The sequence below is a fragment of the Uloborus diversus genome, chromosome 4 (assembly GCF_026930045.1).
Source record: "Uloborus diversus isolate 005 chromosome 4, Udiv.v.3.1, whole genome shotgun sequence".
In the NCBI taxonomy this organism is placed as follows: domain Eukaryota; kingdom Metazoa; phylum Arthropoda; class Arachnida; order Araneae; family Uloboridae; genus Uloborus; species Uloborus diversus.
In genome coordinates, this window is record NC_072734.1 from 12,622,672 (window position 1) to 12,640,914 (window position 18,243).

Sequence of the window (18,243 nt, forward strand, 5' to 3'; positions counted from 1 at the left end):
GTGAACTAGACTCCCGAAAAGGCAGCCTCAGTTTAACAGAACATATTCAGAAAAAAACAAAGACACCCTACCCGTGAACCAACATCAGGTTCTCATGACCTAAAATTCTCTCCTATTTTGTTCGTCATTGCCAAAATTTTCAAAACTAACCTGCGCTACATTAATCAGTTTGGAAATGCACCATACTCCTTTATGATTTTCATGACGTCCAAAACTTTTAAAGTTCTTAATAGTCATCCGAAAAATTTAGTAACACAAACTCTCGAGCATAAAATCCCCAAAAATATTTAACACAAATAATTGATCAAATACTTCTTCGACCAAAACAAAAAAAATACATATATAAATACCAAATCCAAATAAATTGCGATAAATGGAAATTAAATACTCCCAAAAAGGTATGTTAATTTACCAGAATTTTTTTACAAATAGCCTCGGGGCCCGTTATGGTTCCTGTCTGCTCAAACCGTCGGCGTTACCATTTCTTTTCCCCGATTTGTGTTCAATTTCGAAATTGAACTGTTGTAGACATAAAGCCCAACGAGTAAGTCTGGCATTCGTTCCCATCATTTTTTTAAGGTATGTGATAGGGGAATGATCGGTTTGTATACGGAAAAATTGGCCGTTTAAATAGTGAGCTAGTTTCTTTAACCCATAAACTATAGCGGCTAACTCCTTTTCGATAACACTATAATTTTTTTCAGCTTTCGAGAACTTTTTACTGAGATATAGAACTGGATGTTCTTCCCCATTATGCATCTGAGCTAGTACAATCCCCATTCCACTCTCACTTGCATCAGTTTGGAGAATGAACTCTTTCGAAAAGTCAGGGGCATAAAGAATAGGGCTCTTTAGTAAACTTCCCTTTAAAGCACGGAACGCCTCCTCGCATTCATCCGTCCACACTACCTTTTCTTTTCTGATCCTTCCTTTCAATGCGCTTGTTAAGGGGGCTGCTACCTCGGAAAAGTTCGGAATGTATCTGCCGTAATACCCTACCAATCCTAAGAATGACCGTATTAACGTTTTAGTCGTGGGGGTTGGAAAATCTTGCACGGCTTTTAACTTCGCCTCGCTCGGAGATCTCTTCCCAGAACCGACATCATGCCCCAAAAACCGGACACTATCTTGTGCGAAACGACACTTAGAAGGTTTTACTGTTAATTTTGCGTCACCCAATCGCTCTAGCACTTTGTCCACATCGATCACATGCTGTTCCCAACTTTGCGAATATATGGCTATATCATCAATGTAGGGTGCCGTAAAATGTTCAAAGCCATTCAAAACTTGCGCTAAAAGTTTTACAAAGTAATATGGAGCGTTGAGTAGTCCGAACATCATATTCTTTGGGCGATACGTCCCAAAGGGCGTGACAAAAGCCGCGTAACGGCTTGCTCTTTCGGTCAGGGGTATCTGAAAATATCCCTTTGTTAAATCCATCAGCGTTATGTAAGGCGCTGCGCTCACCCGCTCAACTACTTCCTCAATGTTTGGTAAGGGGAAAAACTCAGTGCGCGTAATTGCATTCAACTTACGATAATCTACGCAAGGGCGGGGGTCTTTCCCAGGCACCTCCACTAAAATTAGGGGGCTAGTATAGTCGGACTGCCCGATTTCTACAATTCCCAGATCTAAAAGTCTTTTTATTTCCTCACGCACTATTTCAGTTTGCCGTGGGGACATTCTATAGGGTCGCGATCTCACGGGGTCGGCGCTGGTCAGCTCAATGTCCATCGTGACCAATTTAGTACACCCAGGGTCTGAAGAAAACACTCTTTTATGTTTCTGAAGTACTTTCCCTAATTGATCTATTTGTTTTTCCGACACGCGTTTTTCCAAATTGCTAACCCGCAACATCTCGTGTAAATCAAAATATGTAGGGTCAGGCAAGGGAAAAGGGATCTCAGCTTCTTGCTCGACATCTTCCCCCTCCTCCTCTATTATTAAATTTACTCGTTCGGGGCGCTTATGATAAGGTTTAAGTAAATTTACGTGATAAATGGTGCATTTGTCCCTCCTCTCAGGGACGTCGACCACATAGTTAGTTTCCGAGATTTTGCTCGTAACCACTCCTGGACCTATCCAGTTCACTGCCATTTTGTTAGCTTTATTTGTCGACAATACTAACACCTGCTCGCCCACCTTAAATTGCCTCTTCACAGCGTTCTTGTCATACCAAGCTTTTCTTCGTAACTGCATTTCACTCATTTTTTTTACTGTCAAATCCTGACATCTCTTTAAACGGTTGGTCAAATTTAGTATGTATTCTACCACATTTGGGTCAGATTCTTCTGGCACCATCCAATGCTCGTAGAGCAAGGTTTGGGGTGTCCTCAAATTTTTTCCATGAACGAGCTCGGCGGGGCTAAATCCCGTACTCTCATGATTTACCGTCCGAAGGGCAAACAAAGCCAACGACAAATTCTTCTCCCAATCTTCTCCCGACTCCACGCATAATGCTTTTATTATTCGTTTAATGGATGAATGAAATCTCTCCACTGGGTTGCTAGAAGGGTGGTAAATGGAGGAGTGCCTAACTTTTATTCCGAATCTTTCGAAAAACTCTGTCGTTAAAACACTAGTGAACGACCGCCCTAGGTCACTTTGTACCTCCCGGGGAAACCCTGTCCTCGAAAACGTACTCAACAGAGCATCTATCACATTTGGAGACTTAATATCGGCCACCGGTATAGCTTCGGGATACTTCGAGGCCATACAAATGGACGTTATTAGGTATTTATTCCCATTTGTGGATACGGGAAGTGGTCCAACTGCGTCAATATTTACACAGGAAAAAGGTTCCGAAATTATCGGCACAAGTTTCAATGGTGCTTTCTTCCGATCACCTTTCTTTCCTACGCGTTGACAAGCATCACACGCCCTCACATACGACTCAATTTCCGCATAACAATTCGGCCAAAAAAATGACGCAACACTTTATCCTTCATCTTTGTAGCACCCAAATGGCCTGACGCGCCATCATGACAAAATTTCATAATTTTTTCTGTCAAACTCGATGGTATACAAAGCTGCACCCTTTCCTCTCCCAGCTTCGATCTACTCAGACGGACCAGTTTTCCTTTCATGCATTTAAAATCCTTTCCCTCCCCTTTCGAAACCTCTTCCCACAAGGGCTTTAGAACCGAACACAATTTCTGCTCTTTCTCGAACGATTCCGAATCTATTTCAGCTAACGCTAATCCCTCAAAAGGCTCTATGGGGGGTAAACCGCAAATTTCCTTCCCTTCTTCTTCGCAGGAGGGAAACGCGCTCGCTATCTCCGAATTCCCTAGAGTCCCAGTCCCAGGGTCCAAGTTCTCCTCACGCATACGCTGACGTAAGACGCTCCGAGTCTCTACCACGTTTACAACTTCGTGGGGAGTTGCTTTCAACTGGAAAAACAATTCCGCTGTCCTGTTGCCCAACAGATAAACTTTTGAGTCACTATCAGTGGTCTTAACTGCCGCTTTAGATATCACACAACCTTCTTCTGTTTCTATGCAAACTTTGGCCAATGGCAAACATTTGCATTCTTCGTCCAGCGGTTGTTTTACATAGACATACTCTCCCGTAAAATCTTTTGTCTCGATCCAACTGCGGGGACAGACGTCAATGGAAGCCCCACTGTCTCGGAGAATTCTCCGAACCTCCCCATTTATTTTCCCCGTACTCAGGTAAGGGGCAAAACACTCACTTAATTCTTTAGTGTCACCAATGTGATTAATTTGCTCCCCTTGCGCTCTCTTGAATTCAGGGCAATTGGGTTTTATATGTCCCTTTTGTGAACAAAAATAACAATTTCTTTTCTTTTTTCGAAATTACTGTTTTTTTCCCATTTGGGGGGCTCTTTCTTATTAGCACTTTCCGATTTAGTATTGCTAGTTTTTGCCGGATCATTTCCTCCTTTCACCCATTTTTCTTTTTTGTGCGTTTTGGGGTCGTTTTGTTTTCCCTCCGATTTTTTGAAAGTACGCCGAAGGCTCTCGTAATGATCTAACCTTTCAGCGAGGTCTGACGCCTTACGGAATTCTTCCCAGGAGTCCAAAAGGTGTTCCCTCACCTCAGCAGGGGTTCTCTTTTTTAACTGCTCCGTGAGCAATAACTCCTTTAACTCCTCGAATGTATTTACCTCCGCGGTTTCTAGCCAATTGTCTAGATAGCTTCTTAATTCGAAGGTGAGATCTGCCCAGGAGGAACCAAACTTCCGATTATGTTCTTCAAACCTAATCCGCAATTCCACAGAATTTAGTTTGAACCTCTTCATTAACAGGCGCTTCATGTGAGGAAAATCGTCGCTTTTCTCAAGGGGTTCCTTCACAATTAGCTCTGCTACTTCCGGGGGCAACAAAGGAATAAGCTGGGAAACCCACCTCTCTTCCTCTATCTCCTCTTTCTTAGCCTGTCTCTCAAAATTTTCAAAAAATAACGAGACATCTAATTGCTTCGGGTCAAATTTTGGGACCAGATGCTTTAAATTTGATCTCCTAGAAGTATCTGTACTCGCTGACCCATTTGAACTCAAGCTAACCGTTTCTGCTGCGGTAGTTAGTTTCAGTTTATCTAGTTCAAATTGTCTTTCTTTGTCTCTTTCCCGACATTCTCTCTCTAGTTTTTCTCTTTCCCGCTCTCTCTCTCTCTCCCTTTCTATCTCTTCTTTCAAAAGTCTCCAAGTCGATTTTGCAAATTCTTCATCATAATCTGTAGCCCCAACAATCGCTTTAACTATGTACCGACGCGTGTCTGAGTCAGACGTTTCCACGCCAAACTCCGAGGCTATCTTTCTCAGATTATCTTTTTCGATTTCAAAAAGAAAAGAACCCATTTTGCTTAAATGAGATTTTTAGAGCGTTCCCTTTTTTTTTCACAAGCAAAACTCTATTTATTTCATGCAAAATCCAACTAATCACAAAAACAGCATGCACATAAATATCTTTTACAGATCAATTTCAATAGATTTACTTAACCTGAAATCTATATCGTCAAAATAAATCATTAATTTATATGACTTTCCTTTCCAAACTGAAATAGCAAAGATCTGCAAAACAATTCTTTTGCAGTCTAACTCAGAATTTAATTCTCACAAGAAACCTTTAGTCCAATTCTATTTTCGAAAACATTGAAAATTTTTACTAACAATTTTACTCCGCTTAAATTCTCTCAAAACAAACCCACTAAAGCTGCCTCATCGGTAACCAAGAAACAAAGACCGGACTCACCCTTTTCTGCGTCCGTCTTTAACATCAGAGTAATCCAAATCCAATTTGGGGGAATGGCACACACAAAATCTTATAGGTTTCGATCAGCTCTAGGACTACTTTGTGTAAAAAGTACTTAAAGTTTTAAAAAGAATTATCTTTCAAAATTGCATAAAAATAGAAAGACCAAAGGTAACATGGGTCTGTTTCAATTTTTCTGAAACATAATCGCACCCGCTGCCACCAAATAAGCTGTGACGTCGTGAGTCACAGATGTAAAGATTAACAATTTCAATCTTTCATTAAATCAAAACACACCACGAACAAGGAAGGACTGAACCCCTTTTTAAAATTAACGAAAAAAAAAATTTATTTACAGAAAAAAAAATAAAAATCGTTACATTGATGGGGTTACAAATTCAGGCAAACACAGTTGCCTCAGTGGTGGTCAAAAACAAAAATCACGGTTTCCAACGAAACCGGAGAAATGCCTAGGGGCACCTGTTTCTCTCAAGTCCTAGAGCAATCTGCCTTCTAAAAATGTGGATCGAGGTCTTTTTCGAAGACACGGGGCTTGCCAACTAAGCCCCCTTAAAATATCCCATTGGTGGAAACTTGGTGACGAACACTGCTACGTCGTTTTTGTAGAAGAAACCAAGGCCCGGATTCGTTGGTCGACCGGCGCCTCATTAACATGGAGCACACCTCCCCGTCTGCGGTTTCTCGGCAACGACAAAGTCGGACACCGTCCAGGGCTGTCAGGCAAACTCGTCACACCTGGTTTTAAAACTGTCCGAAGTGGTGCCAGACAGTCTAGTCCATTATTTAGAAGCGGTATTCCAACAAAAGCACAAAGGCGTAGAAGAAGAATAGCTGTCCGTCAGTTCCACAGAGTACGGTCGGGCATCCCCGTCGCACAATGGACGCACGGCATCAAAAAGGGCACAGGACTGAAGATGCCACACCGGTCTCATTAACACTATCCCGAAGTTAGTTTATTAAATGGGTATCAAAACCAATACCATACTCTGTATAAAACAGTTTTTATGCAGCAAAATAGGTTAATTCATCATGACACTGTAGTGTGGGTATTTATAATTTTACTACATTCAACAACTCATTCAAGACTACTGAAAAATAGATCCTAACCAAACATAAATGTAAAGAAGACACCAAGTTCTGTCAAAATGTGGTACATGTTGTCACTGACAAAAATATTCAGGTCTAATGGGTGCCAAGTTCCTCATTCAAGCTAAGCATCTCCTCAAATGTTTTTGATTGTCCTATGTTCCTCAATTTATTTAAAAATCAATTTTTTACTTTCTTTGACATTGGATCTTAAACTTTTGATAAATTTTAACTGTCAAACTATGCTTATACCCTTTGACTACTTCAAGTATTAAGTAACTTAACAAGTTTAGAAATCCGGTTCAAAGAAGAAATAAGCATCAACAAATTAAATCGTTTAAGGTTCTGAAATTAAGTTTTAGAGTTACATAATACAGCCAGACTCGCTTATAATGATCATGAAAGGACTGCAATAGTTGCTGGATATTCTCTTGTTATAACCAAGTACTGGTTAAAATGGGTTTGAAAAAAAGAAAAGGAAAATGCATTTTTAGCACATGCTTTGTTTGTGTTTTATGCATATGGAAGAAGTTGATTAATTAGTATTGAGAAGCTGGTTAATCGGCATTGAACAATCTCATTGTTTCTTTCTTGTGTTATTCGATTGTTTTTCAGTGAGTACTTATGGGCCGAAAAGCATCATCATTTGAACTTCATCATTGAAAATGATCATCATTTTGGTTTCTGCTCTTCAAAAACCATTGAGATTGCTGAGGAGCTTGTTCAGCTTGAATTCAGCTTGTCGTTAATCACCGCCACTTTCATTATTTTTTTCCCTATAAACTCAAATTGAAACTACAATATCTTTGGAAGTATGAATCTCAGAAGTGATAGCATTGCTGTCAAGTATACAAGTTTCAAATGCTTCTCTAGTCCAAAAATTTATTTAAAAAAAAGGCCTTTTTTTACTTATTCTCAGGATTTATATCTCATCAATATCTTTTGGTTGACTTCGGAGAGCTGAAGGAACTTTTCCAAAATAAATAACAAAATGAGTTGGAGAGTCTGTAGAAATTTCATGAATCACAGAAATGTTGCTTGCTTTAAACGGGGTTTGCTCATTAAAAACCCATTATGCTCTCATAGACTTAGCATTGTGCCAACCAAATATTTCTTATTTCTTCTCTAAATCAGGGCTCAGGGGCTCTTCATGGCTATCAGGGCTGTTTATTGGGTTCTCATCGAATATCGGCACCCTCCATTCATAAAATATCTTTGATCTGAAGAAATTGAAATAACAGTATCGAAACAAGTTTTAAATCTACAGTTTGCTTTACAAGTTATGTGCCAGTTGTAGGAAGAATTACTAGTACTAAAATAATAATTGAAGCTGTAAATAACCATGAAGGAAGCAATGCTTTCAGTATAGCAAAGCATTAGTTGAAATAAAGGGCTGAAATTTAATTTGAATAAGACTTTTGCCTAAAACTAAGTAAATCAAACACAGTTGCCAAAGTGGGCAAAATTTTTCTGTAGATAAGCAGTAATAAGTTATTTTATAAGACACTATACATCTAAAAAGGCCTCATGCGTGCCAATCAATATAATTATTACTTCAGATAAATGTGGCAAAAATAGTATTTTGATATTTTGACAAAATTTATTTAAAATGTTCTAGAACAGGAATTTACCATAACTTCTATTTATTTTGTGTGTACTTTGCTCCTCCAGTGGTACCTATTCTGCAAGGGTGTTAAGTTTAGATTGCTGTTATTTCAAATATTTAAAATTTTGTGGCTAGAAAAATGTAAGCTCCAAACCAGAGGCGACGCTAAGTTTATTTATAAAAAATATTGTACATTTGGACACTGTTTAGGACCGTAGTGAATGTGCAAATTCTGAACACGGGGCCCATATAGGGGAGCAAGGAGGCTCAAGCCCCGCTTAGAAATGAGAACTTCCTTGCTTTTAGGGCTTTTTTCTTTGAAAAAATGTATAAAAATTTCTTTTCCAGCCGTTAATGGTTTTAATAAGTTATTAAAAATATCAAATTTCAATATCTCTAATCTGTACTGAAATCGGCTTCCACGAGGAAAATATTCTATTAAACCATGGGGAAAATTTTTCAGCCCTCCCTTAAAATTTTGCATATGTGCGCCCTTGATTCTAAAGTAAGCTGAACCTTTGTCTATATGGTACTATCAGCACTCTCTATCAGGAGTCAATCCATCCCTCCCCCCTTTTTTGATGGGGGAGGGGGAGGGGTAATCATTAAAACATGAACCAACTGTTTGAAGCTGACAAGAAGTTTGGTCAATATTTGAAGCATGGTATCATAATTCTGGTTTCTGGCACAAATAGGGGATCTGGGGCTTCCTGTTTGTGAATTCTCAAAATTGAAGTCCTCAAAATGTGGGTTATGGTTGTCCTGTTACAAAAGGAATTACAGATCTACAGCCTTAACGGCAAAATTACTGATTATCATATCAAATGGAGAGACCACCTACAAAGAATGCCGCGTGGAAGACTACCAAGGGCTGTCTACTACTATCAACCCAAAGGCAAACGAGACTGCGGTCGACCTATAAAGCATTGGGCAGACCAGGAAGCCAGAACAGGCTGAAAGCCTAATCCACGATGATGATGGTTGTTGTCCTTGGTTTTAAAATTGGATCATGACACCCTATCAGCCACCCCTGGATCCATACTTGTTCTTTGTCCAGCACCACATACAGTTAAAAACCTCCTGTCCTTTCAGTATTTTTGGATAATTTTATTAGGGAAACAGAACAATGTTATCAGGATCTTTCAAGTTAAGGTGACTGTAAACATGTCAGTGTAGTTTAAGAACTGGTGAAAATATTTTTTCCTGGCAAAAATGCCTTTAAATTTCCAAAAAGTCACGCTTTGATAGTATTGAGGATGAAACTATTTCACAAATGGGGTTGGAAATTAGCAAGTGTTACAAGAGTTACCATTTTACTTAAAACTAAAGATCATTGAAACGCATAAAATGTCAAGTTTAATTTCCCAAAATAAAACTAGGGAATGACAATATAAAATTATAGTTTTGTTTTCTAAAATTTCCGGTTTGTAGCTTGTCTCCAATATGTTTCCAAAGGGCAATTGAATGGAACCATACTTCAAGGTTTTTCTAGGTTTAAAAGTGTATAAAAATCAAGAAATTTGAAGGATCATAAAAAATTCCACCAGTTAATAAAGTTGGGAAAAAAATGGGGGAAAAGTCGCCATCCAAAGTCAAAAATTTAAGTTAAAAAACTTTTTTTTAAAACATTTTCTTTTGGTTGTATATTGTTTAGAAAGAATTTCAATATCAGTAACTTTGATACATAATCAATTACTGAGGGTTACTTATTTTTCACATGCCCCAATTTTTGTGAGATTGAAGATTTTGATTGTATCGTGAATTAAAAATTTTGCGGAATTTTATATGAACCGTTCCGAAAGCTGAAAAAAACGGGCTCTTGAAAACCATGAAAGTTCAAGACTTGTGAAAATAGGTGCTTTTACACTAGATTGTTTTCAAAGCATTGAAAAATTTCAACTCATAATGTTTAAAAAAGTGGTTACTGTTTTAAACATTGGTCTTAAACGTTCTTCTTTTTTTTCAGGTACTTCAACAGTTCCTGATCATGTGATTAAAAGGTTGGCATTTAAAAGTTTTCAGCATATTCTTATTTATTAAAACAGGTTGAGCAAAATGATTTCTTGAAGTCATTAATTACCATTAAGTAAAATAAGTTGGTCACCATACACATATGTGCCCGTATGTGAACTTGTGCCCATTGGTTTTTGGCGCGAATTCCTCCAAGGGGGGTGGAGCAATGGGACGTTTTTTGAGTTACGCGTGCTTGCTATTCCTCAGGAAGTAACTGGCGGAATCAAACAAAATTTGGTCCATATGTTGCCATTAACAGGAACAGGTGCTGATTCAATTTTGGTGTCAATAACTCAAACGGGGGTTGAGCTATAGAACGTTTTTTGTCGTCAATTGTGACTGCTGTATCTCAAGAAATAATGAACGGAATGAAAGAAAAATTTATCGGCAAGTAGCCCTTAGTGGGTATAAGAGCTGATTTTATTTTGGTGTCAACAGCTAAAAAGGGGGTAGCGCAACCCGTTCTTTTTTTCCATTGTGAGTGCCCTATCTCAAGAAGTAATGCTACGTTCTGGTTGAAATTTGGAATATATGTGAATCCATACGTAAACAGGCTTTGGTTCAATTTTGACGCCAATCGCTCCAAGAGGTGTTGATTTTTTTTTTTTTTTTTTTTTTTGCGAATAAAAATAGCTTTATTAATGCAACAATAAGAAAGATAAATCGTAATAGATTGTCGTCTGCGTATTTCTCGTGATTTTAATTGTATGGAAATGATCGGAAATATTATCTCAATGATTTAAAATTTTTAACTGTTGCCATCTTATGTTTGTTAACAAATAAAATATTTGTAATTAATTCAAGCAAGGCTTTTAAAATAACTTTCAATTTTCGCTCTTTGCTTTGCTTTTGCAATAATTCAGACATTGGGATGGTCGTCAAGTTTTTGCATGTGTAATTTTGTTTTTGTTGTGAATATTGCTTCCTCGTCAAGCATGGGGAGGGATCAGAAAAAAAAAATATATAGAAGAAAGTTTCGTGATGGCCACAACATACTAGTTTAATCCATGTTTTTCTCACAAGTGCACACTAAAAGAGCTTTTTTTTTTTTTTGCTTTTCAAGCACAATTGTAGATAGGATTATCCATAAAAATTGTTTGTTAGACAACTTCAGCTCTATATTACTATGAAATGAAGTGTTGATAGCACATTTCAGCTGCCATTAGTTTTGAAGCTTTGGTCTGCATGAAGTAGTTTTCATGTTTATGACTTGAGGGAAAAAATAGGTTAGTGTTCTGTGCTTTATATGTCATGCTTAATATATATTTCTCTCTTCAAATTTAAGTTTTTGCATTTAAAACCCGAGCAAAGCTGGGCATAGCAGCTAAGGGGCTAATGTTATGTTGCTTCAGTATCTAAACTCAATTGTGGTCATTTGAGCAACTAATTGATTAGATGTTTCTTTAAACATGCTGAGTTCATTTTCGACTATTTTGGAAAATGTCTGTCTGTCTGTGTGTGTGTGTATGTATGTGTGTGTGTGTGTGTGTGTGTATGTATGTGTGTCTGTCTGTCTGTGTGTGTGTGTGTCACGTCTGTGTGTGACCAGTTTTTTGTGGCCGCTCTACAGCAAAAACTACCGCATGAAATCGAACGAAATTTGGTACACATATGTGCCCCTATGTGAACTTGTGCCCATTGGTTTTTGGCGCGAATTCCTCCAAGGGGGGTGGAGCAATGGGACGTTTTTTGAGTTACGCGTGCTTGCTATTCCTCAGGAAGTAACTGGCGGAATCAAACAAAATTTGGTCCATATGTTGCCATTAACAGGAACAGGTGCTGATTCAATTTTGGTGTCAATAACTCAAACGGGGTTGAGCTATAGAACGTTTTTTGTCGTCAATTGTGACTGCTGTATCTCAAGAAATAATGAACGGAATGAAAGAAAAATTTATCGGCAAGTAGCCCTTAGTGGGTATAAGAGCTGATTTTATTTTGGTGTCAACAGCTAAAAAGGGGGTAGCGCAATCGCCCGTTCTTTTTTTCCATTGTGAGTGCCCTATCTCAAGAAGTAATGCTACGTTCTGGTTGAAATTTGGAATATATGTGAATCCATACGTAAACAGGCTTTGGTTCAATTTTGCCAATTGCTCCAAGAGGTGTTGATTTTTTTTTTTTTTGCGAATAAAAATAGTTTTATTAATGCAACAATAAGAAAGATAAATCGTAATAGATTGTCGTCTGCGTATTTCTCGTGATTTTAATTGTATGGAAATGATCGGAAATATTATCTCAATGATTTAAAATTTTTAACTGTTGCCATCTTATGTTTGTTAACAAATAAAATATTTGTAATTAATTCAAGCAAGGCTTTTAAAATAACTTTCAATTTTCGCTCTTTGCTTTGCTTTTGCAATAATTCAGACATTGGGATGGTCGTCAAGTTTTTGCATGTGTAATTTTGTTTTTGTTGTGAATATTGCTTCCTCGTCAAGCATGGGGAGGGATCAGAAAAAAAAAATATATAGAAGAAAGTTTCGTGATGGCCACAACATACTAGTTTAATCCATGTTTTTCTCACAAGTGCACACTAAAAGAGCTTTTTTTTTTTTTTGCTTTTCAAGCACAATTGTAGATAGGATTATCCATAAAAATTGTTTGTTAGACAACTTCAGCTCTATATTACTATGAAATGAAGTGTTGATAGCACATTTCAGCTGCCATTAGTTTTGAAGCTTTGGTCTGCATGAAGTAGTTTTCATGTTTATGACTTGAGGGAAAAAATAGGTTAGTGTTCTGTGCTTTATATGTCATGCTTAATATATATTTCTCTCTTCAAATTTAAGTTTTTGCATTTAAAACCCGAGCAAAGCTGGGCATAGCAGCTAAGGGGCTAATGTTATGTTGCTTCAGTATCTAAACTCAATTGTGGTCATTTGAGCAACTAATTGATTAGATATTTCTTTAAACATTTTATAAAACTCATGGTAAAGTGTGTTCCAGTGCAATTTGTTGTATTTTTCAATAAAATTTGTATTTTTCTTACAGTGATAAAACTACTTTATCAAACGGGTTTCAACACGAGAATTCATTAAATTATTCTGATGATACTATTCCTACTTATAAAGCAGAACCTCTGGACTTTCCTGAGAGCCCTAAATTTTCTAAGTTCCTTGATATAACAGTTGAATTGAAAGTGAGTTAATGTTTGTGTGCCTATCTCTTCAGTTATATGTAATAAATTAGCAAAAAAGTTGATCATAATGCATTTTGATGGAATTCCATTCCAAAACAGTATTGTGATATTGAATCTGTTTTGCTTTCAATGTGAGCAGCCTTAATCTTTACAGTAATAAATTAACTTTACATACAGGGTGTCCAGCAAAGGACTCCCTGATTTCAAAATTAGATATCTCAAAAACAAAGGACAACATTGAAATAAAATAAACGGTATGTTTACTATGGAACCCATAAAAATCATATACAGGAACATGGAAATTAGTTTTAAAACTACCAACAGGTGGCGCTGCACAATGTAATTGCAAAAGAAGTCTCCATAAATAGTGCTGCGAAGTGGTCAGTTGTTTTAGCAGTAGTTTAGTCTCTCAGATATGCTTACATTTACTCTAGAAATTATCGTCCAACCTCTTTGCAGCACTATTTATGGCGACTTTTATTGCAATTACAGCGTGCAGCGCCACTTGTTAGAACTTTTTAAAACTAATTACAAGTTCCTGTATATGATTTTTATGGGTTTCACAATAAACATACCGTTTATTTTATTCCAATATCGTCCTTTGTTTTCGAGATATTTAATTTTGAAACCAGGGAGTCCTTTGCTGGACACCCTGTATTAGTAAATGAGCAAGTGTTTGCAATTTGTTTTCAGCAGTGCTATAAATACCAATTTCTTTCTTTTTTTTCTCTGCAGCAATATTTTCTTATCTTCAGTTGTTGCAAGTGTCCCATAAATATCTTTTATTTATTTATTTATTTATTTTTTACTTGATTACTTATTTGGTACTTATTGGTTATCAGGACTTATATTTGTGATTGTTTTACCCAGTTGTTATTCTTAAGAATGCTGGTGATAGCAGAAGTAAATTGGCATTAAATTTAAACAAAATACTGTTAACAGATTGGCAATGCTTGACAATGTGCTGTTATATCATTAACAGCACTTATTGTCAAACATTGCCGATTTAATGATATAACAATTGACAATGTTTGACAATAAGTGCTGTTATACCATTAACAGGTGTAAGACTATATTTGGCACTGTTCTTATTTAATGGTGAGCTCGCCTTCATGCTTTTTAAAACCGATAAGTACTACACATTTCAAATTTAAGCAAATTACCAAATTTTGTGGTGTTTTTGATGTTGTAATTAGTGACGTGATTTTCTGTACACTTTTTGCTATTTATGATTCGTTTTCTTCCTCATAATTTTTTCTTCAAAGAAATTAAAATCTGATGAAAATGATGAAGATCTGACTTGCAAAACACCTGAGCCTGAAGAAATAAAACTTGAAAATGGTTCGTAAATATTTCCTGTTTTAGATGTTTTCTAATGAATAATTTGCAGTCTTTTTTTTTTGAGCAATCACGATTGCTTATTGCTTTAACATACACAGCTACACACACACATACAAACACATACACACATACAGAAACACACACACAAAGGCATACACACACCTACACATACACACGCACGAACACATAAACACACACAAACATACAACTACCCACACATTCATGCCTGCACTCAGACACAAACACATATGCCTACACACACATACACATACCCCCCCCCCACACACATTCATACAGACAACTACCCACACACTTATGCCTGCACACAGACACAAACACACATGCCTACACACATACACACATATCCCCTACACACACATACCCCCCCCCTACCCACACACATAAACACACACGTCTATATACACACACACTCGTGATTGCGAAAAACATAATTTGAATTCAAGATGTCGAAATTCAAATTATTATTATTTTTTTTTAATTCCAACTTTTCTTATTTATTTATTGATGACAATAATTTATTAAATATCTAGCTATCTTAATCCTTTAACCATATTCTCCCCAAAGGAATATAATTTAAAGTCTCAAATATGCTTTCTGGTTTTAGGCAATAAAGTTACTGAAGGAACTGGTACTCTTAAGAGAATCTCTGTGCATAGATCAATCTTAGATGATAATAAAGAGATGGAAGAAGATCAGAGAAGTTTGTCCTCTTTAAGCAACAAAAGTGATTTAGATGTGTTTTCTGCTACTGATGATATCATTATTCCTGATGACAATGATACTCTTGATGAATTAGAAAATTCAGATTGTGATTGTAAGTATCTTTCTATTTCAAGATTTGGTATTATGCGATTTAGAGAACAAAATATTATTCAATTCTCAGTTTTTTTATAGTGAATTATATATTAGAATGACCTTTTCCTTGATTGAAAATGTTGCAGTGCAATTGTTGCAATCAATGTTGAAAAAATGTGTTAGGGCAAAAAATTGTTAAGAAAATCATAGCTGCTATTCATTCAATTTTTTTAAGTCACAAAAGTGGAATTTTTTGAAAAATGCAGCGTAAACATTAAAAAAAAGACAAGGAGTACCACAAAATTAAAATTTTTGCTGGGAAGAACCCTTGATTTACTGAATGAAGCTCCAAATTTTTCCGAATGATAAAATATGAGCAATCTCACATACCGGTATCTAATAAGAATAGGTATTAGACATCTTTTTTTTTTTTTTTGAAAATGCTATAATATTGTAGTACTGTCTCCAAATTTCCCGTCAGACAAAATTGCCGAATGAGAAAATCTATTGGGAGGCAACAGTGACCTCTCGTCACTTCCCATCTGGTTGCCCCTGAATGAGATCTTTTGCTTTATTTATGTACATTGGAAAAAGGACACTCAAAAGATATTTTATTTGTAATGCAGCTTATGCTCTAAATAAACTGCTGTTATTCCATCAATTTTTATAATATAACTAAATAATGATCTAGGTTTTTGAAATACAGTAAACTCTTGAAAATCTGAGTCTCAGAAGTCCGAGGTTCCACTTAATTCGAGCTATCAAAATGTTCTTTTTTTTTTTCTCTGCTGTAAGAATGATTTTTTTCTTTCATTTCTTCGTGGAACAAAATTACACTTTTGAAACTTCACTTATATCTGCTTTCTAGATGTCGTGAAAGAGAAAGGAGTAAAAAATGTACTTTTTTCTGTTATCTACAAATCAAAGGCTTTTACTATTATAAAACTTCATTAAATGCTTACACAAAAGTAATAATGAGTGATTGCGACTGCTGTGTCACCAGCACTCTTCAAGAGATGTGAAATTTTCTCTTGGCTAGAGACAAAATAGTTCTCGACAAAACAAACTGAAACTAACTCGAGGGTAGACAAGTTGGATTTTTTGGTTGCTCACACATTCTTACATAAATGCTTAGATGTCTCGGAACGTTTGAAAATAGATGTAAGGGTGATTAAAATGGAAATTTAGGTGAAATATTTTCCTAGGGAAGTAAAAGATATATATGTCTTTTTGTCTTTCAAAAGGTGCAAAATTGTAATTGTTAAGAATTTTCCAGATAATACGAGTTTTCAGTAATCCAAGGTGGTATCTGGCCCAATTACCTCGGATTTTTAAAACTCTACTGTATTACGATTTAGTTATAAACTATTAATTACACAAAGTGTTTTTGTGAAATGAATTTGTTTTGTTCTGATTAGAACCAAAATAATTGACGCAATACATATGAATGTAGAATGACTCAAACCACCTTACTTTCCTCAGACATAGACTCTCCAATGAGTGATCCCATACCTGAAATGTCTGCAGCAGAAGAATTTGAAGAGGAACGAAGTTGGAAGTCTTGTCATGTTGGTGGTGAGGAGAGGAGGATTGATATGAAAGTAATAGAGCCTTACCGTAAAGTTCTCTCGCATGGAGGTGAGTTTCATTATCTTTCTCTTGAATCTCATTTCTCTAATTTTAGTCATTGTTGTAGGGGAATGTGAACCTTGTTCTGCATAAAAATATTATATCATCTTGTTATAATGAGGAATACAAAAATGTTCCCTATCTTTCAAGTGTATGAAGCAATCAAGATTATATAATAATAATTGACCGTAATCAATTATGTTTTTGTGTAACTGCAATAATAATTGTAATTTTAATGTTTAAAACCCTTGTAGCTGCAGTCATAACAAAATCCCTAGATATGTTTTGCAATCAAAATCATAATCAATTTCAATTGATATTAAAATCTTATCCTGTAATCATGATTACTAATTTTGAATGAAAATGAACTTTTTCTTGCAAAGTCAAGTTTTTGCAATCAAAAATAGCAATTTTGAGTTGCTTTTTTTCCCTCATTTCAGGTTGTTATGATTTTATAGTTGATAACTCCGTATTTCTAAAAGTTTTCAGTTTTGCATTTTGTCAAAATTTCTAAAAGAATGCACACTTTAAAAGTACCATAATACATTAAATAATTAAGTGCATTATACTGTTGATTTTTGTTCACTTTGTAATCATAACTGTAACACTGTAACTGAATCAAAGTACTGTGTTGTTAGTGTAAATTTCATGCTAATCTATAGTCATAATAGAGCCTCTATTATCCGAGGTAATGTGAAGCAAGGGTATTTCTAATTATCGAAAAACCTTAGCTAATATACTCAGCAAATTACTGCCCCTTAGCCAGGGCTAAAGCAGAAATACATGAAATACACTGTCAGCTCAGTCATTTCCAGCCAAGGACTGCAGTTTTGTGCTTATTAGCACTCATCAGCCCGGCATAGGAAAGTGACTGAGCTGGAGATGGAAAACCTCTTAAGGAAGCCAAGAGTGCCAAACAAACTGGTAGCTAATATAGAATTAACAGAGACCAGACGAGTGACCGAAGCAATGGTTCGGTTCAACTCGAAGATTGAAGGCAAGGCATGGTATACTCAGTAAATTGCTGGGCTGATGAGTGCTAATAAGCACGAAACTGCAGTCCTCGACTGGAAATGGCTGAGCTGGCGGTGTATTTCATGTACTTAGCTAATATCTTTGTAACTAAAAATATTATCGAAAGACTCAGCAGTTGTACAACTTTACTGTCTGTCTACTGAACCAGAATGATCCTTATTTTGGGTTTAAAAGAACTAAGGACTGTTAAACTTATGTGTGATTAGTTAAAATAATTCAAGAACACTAATGTGACATTTAATGATATGAGTAAATAATGTTAGAAGAAAATGAAATGTGGAAGAAATTCCTTTACCTGCCCATGGCAGTATTGTAGTACAGATATTTTTGTTAAGTTTTGCTAT

General features: G+C 36.2%; 1 protein-coding gene across 2 annotated transcripts in view; it reads left to right on the forward strand.

The window, feature by feature from the left end:
* LOC129220348 (protein prune homolog 2-like) overlaps positions 1–18,243 on the forward strand; it is a 58,254-nt gene that overhangs the window by 19,005 nt on the left and 21,006 nt on the right. For both annotated transcript variants that reach the window (XM_054854753.1, XM_054854754.1), the window contains exons 7-11: positions 9,896–9,929; positions 12,931–13,078; positions 14,344–14,419; positions 15,045–15,254; positions 16,718–16,873. In XM_054854753.1, the coding sequence (XP_054710728.1) occupies positions 9,896–9,929; positions 12,931–13,078; positions 14,344–14,419; positions 15,045–15,254; positions 16,718–16,873 (624 nt within the window). The remainder of the gene's footprint in view (positions 1–9,895; positions 9,930–12,930; positions 13,079–14,343; positions 14,420–15,044; positions 15,255–16,717; positions 16,874–18,243) is intronic.